Below are 13,024 nucleotides of genomic sequence, written 5' to 3' on the forward strand. Positions count from 1 at the left end.
TCACCAGGGCTGCTGTATACAGTGTTGTAGGGAGCAGCACATAGCTAGCTTCATGTGCATACATGCATGTTTAGGCAACACATGCCTAAGGCAACGCCTGCCAGTGAAGAAGCATGCAATAAGTATTTGAAAAATGATTTGTGCTCCAGATAGGGAAAAAAGGGAATAAGACAGCAGACATAAAACATAAACCATATTCAAAATGGAGCCTTAATAATGAAATCAGAAGCCACCTAACTTCAAAAGCTAAAAACACATGTATGTGGGAAGCATTATAGGTATTACAAAATTTAGTACTGGTGCTGCAACATCTTATGGTGGCAGTTCTCAAAAGCCAGACTATGTTGCATTACCTGGGATGCCTATTAAAGTGCAGATCCCTACACTAACATACTGCTAAAGAGGCCAATTTGGTGTGTCTGGGGTTATCCTCAGAAATCTACATTTTAATAAGCACCACCAAGAGATTCTTATGCATTGGACACATTCAAAAAAATACCCATACACTAAGGCATCTGTAGTATATTTTTTTAATTTAATTTTTCATTAGCATAAATTAACTGTACAAAGGGATTTCATAGCGATATTTACAACATACGTAATGTACTTTGATCAAATTCACCCCACCTATATTACTCTTTCTTAATCACCCCTCTTAACAGTTTTTGATGGGTTTGCATCTGTAGTATCTTAAGGTTGACCCTTAAAATGGTCATTTGAGTTCATTTTAAGTATAGTCACATGATATGTTACTTTGAGAAGAGTCCCAAAATTAAACAATGAGATTCACAATTCCAAAAATTTCATGTCTTCGAAGTGTTTTACATGCATGGACTCCAAAGCCGTGATGATCAAGGTCCTAAGCAGCCCTGATAACATCACTGTCCATGAGGCTGAAGGCACAATTGAATAACTATGCAAGAAAAATATCCAAAAATCTAACTAGCTTTACATGTTAATAAACCAACCATCACAAAAAAGCATGCAACTTAAATTGAGCTGGTAATCCAAAATTAGGACGGCACCACATGATGACTGTCACAGCAAAAGCAGTTTTCATTTGAACATACCAAAGGAGCTCAGCCATAGCAATGAAATAAGAACAGAATGCAAACACTCTGGGATTTATTAGAATTTTCCCTTCCTCTTCAAGAGGGAGGAGAAACCCTTTTAAAAAACAGATTTATCTAATCATTGCTCAGTGTCTGAGTTTTAGTTCAGTCTCCATTATTCAAAATATTTTTAAAACTGCACAGGTGGGTCAAATGACTGTTCTGGTTCATCTTGATTTTGAAAGGAATGAATTTCATCACCTACATAAGGATTAAATTCAGAAAACGTCATGGAAATGTAATCCTCAACAGGTGGTTCCCATTCTGGCAAATATGAGTTACTCTCTACCTAAAGGGGGAAAAACAATTGCCCAGCTTTCTTCCCTCGCTTGACCATCTCTTTATTTAAACAGACATTATATATACAAGCTGGGTCAGATATACTGGCTGCCCAAAGTGAACCTTTTCTTTTTTGTTGGGGGGGGGAGGGAGGTACATATAATAAAAGCTTTCTCTGATAAACCCGAAAACTGCAACACAATTGTGTAATTACGTGTCATGATGCCACTCCTATATCAACCTCTTAGTCTCATGAAAAATCAAAACCTTTACTTCTTGTCCAAATTCAATATGCAAAATACTAATTAAAAACTCTGAAAAGAGCATACAACCACATCAAAGTTCCTAATGGATCCAACACTATTATTATATGCAGTATCTATACACTGAATTCAGAAAACTAGAACTGAAAGACTAAATATAAATATGGGCTTTGAGGTCAAAGGAAAAGTGTGGTCAGTGTCTATTGCCATAATAAACTATTAAATATTTTTCACATTAACCCAATACTCTAAATCACTTTCAAAAAAAGGCTGCAGATGTTCTGTTCCAGCCATTACACTTTGGCCACATATACCAATACCATCTCCTATTCACAACAGAGGCCCTAGACTTGGAGCCAGAAACCTCAGTTTTGACTAATTGCTCTGCTACCTCCTAATGGAATGATGTAAGACATGTTACTCATCTCTCTCAGCCTATCTTCACATTTGCAAAATAGGATATAGCTTTATCTACTTTGAAAGTTGTAAGAGTAAATGAAATAGGGTACATGAAAAAACTTATGAATTCCTTTTTTAAAAAATCATTTGGTTATAAAAGAGTCTTACAATCATTTCTCCATATTCAAAGACTGAAAAAACAAGCACTTTACCTCAGCCAAACACCCAAGATGGCAGGCAACTAACCTAAAAAGGAATGCAAAGAAAAGGCAGATAGTGTTTCTTCTAGGCTTGCTGCCATATTTCATTTAGGCACACCCGAAACTCTGAGTCGACCTTTATTTTCATGGCTGCACTAATTTCTATGTCAAGATGTGTAGCCATGTCTTATGAGTCAAAAATAATCACATAAAAACCATGAAAGCCAGATTTTATTTTTCTTAAGCCTTAGGCCAAGAGAAGAGCTGTGCTCTGTTTTATGCTCATTCCTACTTCATTATGCCATTGCAGGTTATAAAGCTGGGGAAAAGAACAAAACACTTACAGCTGCAGACACTATCTGGGCAGAAATTCCCTTCAGAAGTGAATGTCGCATAACTGATCCATGGAGTGAAAAAGAATCTGGTAATTTCTTCTTCCTAAAAAAAAAATGAAAACGTTTAAGAACAGACGAAAACATTGAAAAGGCATTGAAAGAAGAAAAGCAGAAAATAACAATGTTTATAATTTGTTAGCTCTGTTTTAAAAACACATATAAGGACTCTAACAGTCCCACATTAAGATGTGTTCCAAACCCACCCTGAACCTCAAAGAAGCACAAATAGGAAAATGAATAAAATCACCATTCCTATGCATAAATCACATAGCAACAGGCTCTGCTGTTCTCTAGAGGGCTGCCAAGGACTGTTTCTCCTGACCTATGTGTCTGTATTACCTCCACTTGCCTTCTTCTCCCTCCCTTCCTTTCTTGCCCTCCTTCTGTCTATGATCACCCCTCCTATTCTTCAACCAACCACCTTCTCAATGCCCTACTCATTACTCACTCTGCTGCTCCTACTAAAAGCTCCTTGCACTTATACTACTCATCATCATTCAAAAAGTAATTTTTAAACTCTTACCAAACATTGTTGAGTGCCTACTCTATATGGCTAACAGTACAACTCTAGAGATACAAAAAATAAGGAAGTCATAGTTCCTACTTTCAAGGACCTCATAGCTTAGTTAAAGGGACTGATAAATAACTCTTAAAGGATAAATGTTACACCAGAAATATTAGTATAGAAATGCAAATGAAGAACAGTTTACTTTTATTTATTTGGGGGATACCAGGCATGGCTATCAGAAAAGAGGAAACATCTGATTTGGCCTTGATGAATAACTGAGAGTCTGTCAGGCAAACACATAAGCAGAAACATGAAGACATTAAGGTGCACTGTGTATTTGGGGACAAATAGGCATGGACTGGGCTGGAGTGGGAGTGCTCAGAGACAAGCTCAAAGCAGTAAGCAGGACCCAAATGACACCACACCTTTTAAGCAGATGGTGACCAGATCATCAAAAACATTTAAGTTCTCTGTTTGTAGGATACAGAGATGAACAGGTGAACATATCCAGCAATGGTCCCTACCTCACAAGAGAGATGACCTAAAGATACAGACAAAATTTAAGAGGAGAAAAAATACACGGATAACATTCAACATTAAAGTTGCACATGAATTCAATAAAGTATTTATATTATGCTTCCTTCACTTCTCTTTCTTTTCATGTTCTCTCCAAGAATTTGGAAGGTATAAAGCAGCCAAAACTGAAGTTATTTAGGGTTAGAAGGTTTTTTTCCCAAAACATTAATCATCTTTGTGATTCTCCTCTGAAGCTACTTCAAGGGATGAAGAAATGCTGGAGATGACCTTAGAGAGTGGGGATGAAGGGGGAAGTACAGGAAACAGGTTGACGAAGCTCCATGTTTCTACCACAAACAATGTGCCATGTTTGATTTTTACTCCCTCCAAGGCCTCTTCTGTTGCTGGGAATCTCTAGCAATTTTTTTTAGTTTTTGGAGTTGGTCCATATGGGTTTTTTAAAATAAATTTTTATTAGGATATATTCATTATACATGGGGGGGATTCACAGTGACAATTCCGATTAGACTTATGTTGTACTTTATTTACATTGCCCCCAACATCTCTCCTCCTCAACCCGCTCTTCACCCCACTTTCTAGCTATTTTTGTGGCTTCTTACTGGGGGTTCAAAAGACAGTGGTCATAGAGCCCACCTTTTTATCTTCTCCCCCAACAGTGAGTACCAAATATTTAGGATCTAATAAGTGTATTATTTCCATACAAGTAGACCTTCTACTCCCCGTGAAGGGTGTCAACAGACCATACTGTACTATAAAGAGTTACTGATATTTTAAATGATCAAATATTTCAACCATATGCAAGTATAATTTACATGAATATTTACCTTTTTAAGTTGGTCCTGTCACCACTGTCTGAGCTTGCCACAGATGACGTATCATAGGAGTGAGAATCGATAGTATCAATGTTTAACAATGTAGGATCCTCAAGAACAAAGGACTCATCTTCATCATCTGTCTAAATCAAAAGAAAACAGAACAATAAATTCAAAATTCCAAGTCTTCTACGAGACAACTCAGACAGGCATTAATAAGTTTCTCCAAAAACACTCAAGTGCTTATTTCTGCTTCTTACTTCTATTCATACATTCTTATTCACCAGAGAGGCATGATACAGAATTACCAAAATTAAATTTCAACTCTACACAGACATCATTCTTTACAAAGAGTTCTACCAAAACCTTTTCTCTTACAGCAGGAAGAAGCAGGACCAGTTGTACAGATTATTGTTAGCTGCTGAATAGTTCTTAAAATTTAAGCCTGTACAGATGATTTACTAGTTAATTAACAGTCAGTGGTTAATTGAAAGAAAATAAATACCTTTAGACTATAGTTTACCATGAGAAATATGCATTTTGGTAGGACATAGCATTTACAGACACACTGATTTCATAATGTGGATCTTGGAAAACAAAGTAGCCAAACACGGCTAGAGTACATGAGTGGAAGCTGGAGATGATCAAGACAGATAAGCCGGAATCCAAATCGTAAAAAAGTCACAGTCCATTAAGGTGGGTGGCAGCAGAACCCATGTCTATCATGTCTGCCACGGTACCCACAATGCCGAATATAATGATTGACAATCAGAACTCATTTATTTAATGAATTAGTATACTATACATATTAGACAGTGGGAAGACAAATGAAATTTTGAAGAAGTGGAGAGACATGATGAGAACCATGTTTTAGAAAGAAAAATGGGGCCATATGAAGAATGGATGAGGAGAGAGAGAGAGAGACTGAGGCAGGGAGATTACTAAGAACCAGGAAGAGGGCTATTGCAATGTCAAGAAAAGAGAGGAGATACCAGCAGAGGAATGCAGCAGAAGCTGAGAGGGAATGATGAAAGAGACATTAATGTGACAAAATTGAAAGTCCCTGGTCATAATTTAAATGGGGGAAAGAGACAGGAAAGGGAGAAGTCGAAGATTCCATGATTTCCAGTTAAGTAATGAGGAAAAGGTGATATCACTGAAATTAGAAAGCACATAAATAGGGCTGGCAGTGTGGCTCAAGTGGTAAAGTGCCCGCCTAGCAAGTGAAAGGCCCTGAATTCAACTCCCAGTACTGCTAAAAAAAAAATGCACATAAATAAAGCAGGATGAGGAACTGGCTTTGTGTAAGTTGATTTAACAGACATTAAGAGCAATGCTCTGTTCCTACCTTCTCTTACAGCTGCATTTCCAGTGTTCTTGAGAAAGTAAAATTTATGCTCATTATCTCCCCTTTCTCCACTCATTCCAAACTACTGACTACTAACTTTGCTGAGTTAGTAGCCACTGGCCTGTTTTTGTCCTCCATGCATCATTAAACCCTGTGGACCACTCTCTACTTCTTGAAATTTTCTCTCTCCTTGGTTTTCAGGAAACCTATCTGTCCTGGTTCTCCTGCAACTTACATAACCCCTGACCAGTCCTGTTCCTTAGCTTCTCCTCAGCCATGCATTAAATGTTGGTCCCAAGAATTATATTCACATACTTCCTATTTGAGCAAATCCATCCACAACTATGGCTTTAAGTACCATGTGCTAATGACTGTGAAATACATGTTTTCAGCATCAACATTTTTCTTGAGGTTTAGGTCTGTATTTACAACTGTTTTCCAGATATCTCCACATATATGTCTACTAAGAAAACTGTTAACAATTGGCAAGGAGACATTATATTACTTTAGAGCTATAAAAGATTGGAACAATTGCTATAGGAAAAGGAAATAATTCAGAAATAAGAAATGCAGCACCAAGGTTTTAAGTAAGAGAGCCAATCGAAACTTTATTTGGTTTTCTTAAGCAGCCTGGGGATATAATTAAGGAAAATACATCAGCTGAATGAAGCCAAACTTAAGTGAAAGAAAAAGTGGAGAAAATATAAGAATAGAGTATGGTAAGACTGAATTTAAAACAACTGCCACAGTATAGCGATATCAAATTTCCCCAAACTGATATGTAAAATCTACACAGTCTTACCAAATTTCAGTTTTTGTGTGTGTGTAATTTTCTAAAATTTATATGGAAGTACAAAAGACCAAGAATAAGCAAGGTGACAAAGGACAACAAAGTCGCAAGATTTAAAACTACCAGATATCAAGCCCTATTATAAAGGTTTTATCATTAAAATGATACTGGGGCAAGTATAGACAGACCAGTGGAATCAGATCCACACATGATCACTTGATCTACAATAAAGGTGACAGCACAACCAATACATTATACATTAGTACATATAAAAATTCCAGATGAATTATAGCTCTAAATGTGAAAGGCAGAATAATTTTTTTTTTAAGATACTGAGGTTTGAACCCAAGGCCTTGCACTTACTAGATAGATGCTCTACCACTTGAGCCACACACACCCCACCCCCCAGTCCTTTTTTGCTTTATTTTTATCCCTTTATTTTAGCCTTTTATCTTTATTTTTGAGATAGGGTCTCACATTTTTGCCTGGGGCTGGCTTCAGACAATGATCCTACTTTTCCCTCCTACATAGCTGGAATTACAGATGTATACCACCATGCCTAGCTTATTGGCTGAGGTAAATTCTTGCTAACTTTTTGGCTGGCCTCAAACTGTGATGCTCCTGATCTCTACCTCCTGAATAGCTGGGAGGAATAATAAAGATTTAGAACAAAATAGGATAACATCATTATGACCTTGGAACTGGCAAAATTTTCTTAAATAAGACACACAAAAAAATTAACCATAATGGAAATGATTAATAGGCTGAACTATATTAAGAACTTCTGCTCATCAAAAGAAACCATGGGCAGGAGGAACTCAAGATAGAGATTGGGAGGACTGTGGTTCAAGGCTATCCCAGGCAAAAGTTAGCAAGACCCCATCTCAACAAAATAATCTGAGTTGTGGTGGTAAATGCAGATCATCCCAGCTACGTGGGAGGCTAGAGGTAGGAGAATCAAAGTCCAAGACCAGCTCCAGATAAAAACACAAGACCTTATCCAAAAAATATTAACTAAAAAAAAAAAACAAACCCAACTCAACAGAATTAAGTGGACTAAAGACACAAAAAGGCTTTTCACACACACACACAAAAATCCAAATCACCAAAATGTATGTCAAGGCTTCCAATTTCATCAGTCCTCAGAGAAATTCAAATTAAAAGCATGATGTGACACCACTGTATTCCTTTCTAAAAGCATGAAAGGCTAAAGTGAAAAGAAACATTCAAAAATTGACAAGTACATAAGTAACCAGAATGCTCATATATTGCTCCTGGAAGTAAAGATCAATACAACCACTTTGAAAAATATGGCAGTATTCTTGAAAGGTAAATATAACCACACCTAACACTCATCAATTCTACTCTTAAGCATATGCCCAAGAGAAATATGTGTCCGTGTGTGTGGCATCTTTTAGTATGAACTAAAAGATATAAATAAGAATATTCTCATCAGTACTCTTCACAGTAGCCAGAAACTGGAAACTATATAAATGCTTATCAATAGTACAATGAATAAATAATGGTATATACACAAAGAATTTTATACAGTAACAGGAATAAACTATTACACACAAAAAATAATGGGAATAAACTATTATTCACAAAAATATGACTGAACCTAAAAACATAGTATTAAAGGAGAACGACAGGGGTGAATTTAACTAAGATATATTATAAGCACTTTTGTAGAGGTCACAGTGTACCCCCAGTACAACAATAATACAGTAATTTAAAAATTAGAAAAAAAACGCAGTATTGAGGAAAATAAACCACACACACACAGCACACACTCCATGTATGTACTATTGTGTCTGTATAAGAGCACAGGAATAAAATTCAAAGCAGACAAATCAATCAATGCTTGTAGAAGTTAGGACTGTAATTACTCTGGGGTTGAGTACCAAAGGGACACAAGGGGACCTTCTCACGTGCTAGTAACGTTTCACTTCTTTCTCTGGATTCTGATTACACGGGCTGCTTAGTTTGTGAAAATTCACCATGCTATACATTTAGTTTGTGAACCCTTCTGTGTATATGTTATACTTCAATAAGTAGTTCAAAGACAGGCTAGGTGTGACAGTACACACCTCTAATCCCAGCTATGTGGGAGGCAGAGATGGAAAGATCACAGTTTGAGGCCAGCCCAGGCAAAAGTTAGCAAGACCCTATCTCAAAAAAAAAGCATGATGGTGCATATCTGTGGTCCCAGCTACACAAGAGGTAGAGATAAAGGGGTTGCTGGGTGAGGCTGGCTGGGACAAAAAGCAAAAGACCCTACCTGAAAATAACTGAAACAAAAAGTCTAGGGGGTGTGGCTCAAATGGTAGAGCATCTGCCTAGCAAGCACAAGGCTCCGAGTCAAACCCTAATAATGCAAAAAAAAAAAAAAGTTCAAAAGACATTTTTGGCTATACAATAAAAAGAGAAACTTGTCTTAATAAAGGTCAAAGAACAAGTGTAATGGAAGTAAGGGAATGGGGAAAGTTATGGTTAGATAATGGAATTTCAAACTTAAAAATCTCAGAGGGAACACACCTTCAAAGAATAATAAGGCTTAGTAATATTTCATGTCCTAAGTTATCAGATCTAGGCGGTGTCAGTAATCACTAACCTTTTTTTTTTTTTAAATGTCTTAGACATCCATTTCTTCCCAGTCTCCCTTAAGACTGGCATTAGTGAATGTTATACAATGTATGCATCCATATATCCTAGAGCAAGGGCTTCTTTACACTTCTGTCCTTTTTGATTTTTTAAATCATTTTTAATACTCCTCCTCTATAGTCTTCATAATGGTCTACAACTGAAATTATTCTTTCTTTATCTACCAGTGTACCTTGCTGGAGGTGTAAAGGTTGGCCTATTTCCACTCCCATTTCTCTCTCAAGGACAAAGACAGTCATATAACACTTTACATTAACCCCAGCATCTAACAGCACAACCCAAACACAATAAGCACAAATTATACTGAGAGGGATAACAGTATTATCTTCTCTGAGAGCCACTAATGACAGTATTTACTGTTACTCAGAGATAAGAAAGATGTGCAAGGACTTCAGTTTGCCTTCATTATAAGCCATACTCTCATTCATATAGGGCATTATTTTCTTTACCAATGTTGTATAAAATGTACAAATAGGGCTTCATACATAGGCCTCAAACTTTTATTTCACATGTAGTAAGAAAATTGAAATGAAGATGCAATTAAGACCATGTTAACAAAACTAAGATTCACTTTCTCATCTTTAAGTAGAACATCTTCTCTATATTAGAAAACAATAAGTAAAAGACATTTCACTGTATCAAGATATTCTCTCAGGGCCCAATGCTGCCTTTGTCAAAACTAAAAATGCTTAAGTCTTCAAACAGATTATACAAAATATTTTTAAGTTAAAATACATTCTAAATAATGGCAATATCAAACTGATAATATAAAAACAGAAACCAAAGTCATACAAGAAAAAGATACAGTTCACAGAGAAAGCTGTTTGCATCTTATGAAATACTGCCTACAACCCTAAAAGTACAGGTAATGAAGTGGCATAAACACAGGCCCATATACTCAGAGCAAAGGTATCAATGGGCATGTCCGTTGAGTTACCTTCGCTCCTTTATCTTTAAAGGAGCTAAAAAAGTCTTTCACAAATTAGAAAAGTCTGAAGTAAGGTTTTAAAAGTTCAAAAAGACTGAGCTGAAGGTTTGTCATCAGTACATAGAAACTGGCACACAATTTACACACACATGTACTGCCCCAACTTCCTCATAATGCCTTTTAATATGCCAATTCAGGGAAGAATGACACCATTTCAAAGTGGGAAAACTTTTTAATAGAGTTAGCAGTCATGAGATAAATAACGTAGGTTTTGTTTCCTTCGTGTAGAAGAGTGATGAAGCTCATTGTAAGGTTGCAAGATCCTCTTTAGTGTCACAAGATGAGTTATTTGAATTATCATTGGTAGAGATAACTGAACATTTTCAACACATAGTACAAATCTCAAAAGTGACATGAATTTAGTATTTCAATTCACTTAATAAAACACAGACACACACAATTTCAGTGCTGGGGCTTGAACCAAGGGCCTCGCATGTGCTCTACCACTGAGCCACACTCCCAGCCCTAATGAAATAGATTTTTAAAAATCTACCTAGTATTAGGCATTGTGCTGGGCAAAAGACTCTGAAGAGGAACAAGACATGGTTTCTGCTTTTGAGAAACTCATACTCTTGACCAGTGCTGTCCAACAGGCTTTCTGCAATGATGGCAATATTCTGTCTATGCTGTTCACTATAGTAAACACTAGCCACACATGCTTGTGAGCACCTGAAGTGTGCCTTGTGCAGCTGAGAAACTGAATTATTATTTAATTGTAATTAACTTAAATATCAAATTGACATGTGACTAGAGGCTTCTATATTGGATGTCTGTACCTAGATACATTCACTGTAAGTTAACTCAGAAGGTATTCAAATCAATACCATGAAGCGATAACGATTCTCAATATTTACTTACCTCATTTAGTATGCTTTCCAGTGTTGGAGGAGTATCAACTTGAGGAATATCAAACTCCTTGTCATCAATCTAAATAAAGAAAAGAAATTATGCTAACATAAAGATGCCTTCCCTCTTATAACGCCTCCTCATAACTATTGTCAATTAAAAGACAAATTTACCACCAAATGGATCATATAGTCAACTTAGTAATCCATGGTAATAAGGGTCAGATCAAAAGACTCTCAAGGACATGTGCGCACTGACTGTACCACCTCACAGCCCTTTTCAGAAAGCTGAAGAGCTTTTGCACCTGCTTTCTTCAACACAGCAAAACATCATGTTTCATGACAATCCATACTTCCTTAAGTTTAGACATAATTCATAAATGATATGCCAAAGTCTGACATGGTTTTTCTTAGTTATTTCATAAATTATGTAAGAGATGATTATGTCAAGCAACTTGTCATTAAATATTCTCATAGCCACAGAAACCCATTAACATACTATTCTGTCAATGAGGGAAATAGTTGCTATGCAACAGAAGAATTCTAAACCTACCATCAGTTCCACCACTTGAGAAGTCATTTAACATAGCTGCATGACAGTGTCTTCATCTATAAAATGGATTATCACAGTGTTGTGAGAGCTGTGGAGCTCAAATGACATCATGAGCCAAACTGTTCCATAAACTGTAATGGACTACATAAATGAACAGTAGTAATATCGCATAAAACTGTACATAGACTCCTACTAACCCATACAAAAAACGATAGGTTTAGAATGTTTGGGTCATAAAGCACATGGTAACCAACACTGTGGTTAAAATCATCACTTGACAAAAGTTGAAATTTTACCAGATCATTTTTGAACTCCAGTTCCTTGTCCAGATCTATGTAAGAGAATTTTGAAAGTGAAGCTTCTAGACTGAAAGACTTGTTTGGTTCTTCTTCAGTAGTCTTGACACAGAGGTTCTGGTCCACAATCTCATGGTCTGGTTCACCTTCCATATTTATTTTAATAACTGTATTCAGTCAATCCAAGCAAGTGTTTGTTTTGTTTTGATTTCAGATTACAACAACCTGAATGACGATCTCTTTGGGGGGAAAAAAGAACCATTTAGATTTCCTCTTGTCAACTGGATATTCTAAAGACTTACTTGGTCAGACTTCACTCAGTCATGTGGTTAGAGGCAAACAGAAATAGATACTGGGGTACAGGGTATTATATGGGGCAAAGGTTTCTATGGGAACACTTAACTCCAATTCAAGGATCCTAGAAAGTGACCCACTACCCAAGTCATGAAACTGATAATCAGTCATGAAACTTGGTAGGTGCTAGACCTGGTGCCAAGAAGATTTAAGTACCTAACAGCATGAGGGCAAATTGATGCCAATAGCCGCAATTAATCCCTTCCTTATGTTCCCAAAGCTCCCAGATGGCTTTCCAGATACCCTAGAGATAATCTCATATATATAGCTTTGTTGTTGTCATCCACATGGGGCCACAGATGTTTCAGAGATACATAGACAACAAGAATAGAAACTTAGTTATTTAACACAACATTGGCACATTTGAAGGTTCAGCTCTGTTAGGGGAGAGAGCAGTAACTGCAGGATAAAATACACACCCTACCAGAGATCTCTAGAAAGAAAGCCAGTCAGAGAAACATGGACATTTTCAAGGCAAATTAAGTACCAAAGGAAAATAGAAATGTATACATTTTTTATATATTTCACAGTTCTAAACAGAAGTTTATTATATCAAAAACAGGTAATTTGGTATACTTGCAAAAGTGTCATTTCTAGAAAGCTAAAAATGTTTTTTAATTCTTGTAAGTTTAATAATTAAATTTTCATTTAAATGTTTAGGTTGTTTCAAGAAGCTTAAAA

The 13,024-nt window shown here is 36.5% G+C and overlaps 1 protein-coding gene across 7 annotated transcripts in view; it reads right to left on the reverse strand.

Annotated features, from left to right (window-relative positions):
* Vps8 (VPS8 subunit of CORVET complex) overlaps positions 1-13,024 on the reverse strand; it is a 309,569-nt gene that overhangs the window by 193,236 nt on the left and 103,309 nt on the right. For all 7 annotated transcript variants that reach the window (XM_074073616.1, XM_074073619.1, XM_074073618.1 and 4 more), the window contains exons 2-5: positions 11,990-12,228; positions 11,154-11,222; positions 4,518-4,648; positions 2,598-2,691 (exon numbers count right to left, since the gene is read on the reverse strand). In XM_074073616.1, the coding sequence (XP_073929717.1) occupies positions 2,598-2,691; positions 4,518-4,648; positions 11,154-11,222; positions 11,990-12,142 (447 nt within the window). In that variant the 5' untranslated portion in view covers positions 12,143-12,228. The remainder of the gene's footprint in view (positions 1-2,597; positions 2,692-4,517; positions 4,649-11,153; positions 11,223-11,989; positions 12,229-13,024) is intronic.

Source organism: Castor canadensis, chromosome 5 (genome assembly GCF_047511655.1).
Source record: "Castor canadensis chromosome 5, mCasCan1.hap1v2, whole genome shotgun sequence".
Taxonomy (NCBI): domain Eukaryota; kingdom Metazoa; phylum Chordata; class Mammalia; order Rodentia; family Castoridae; genus Castor; species Castor canadensis.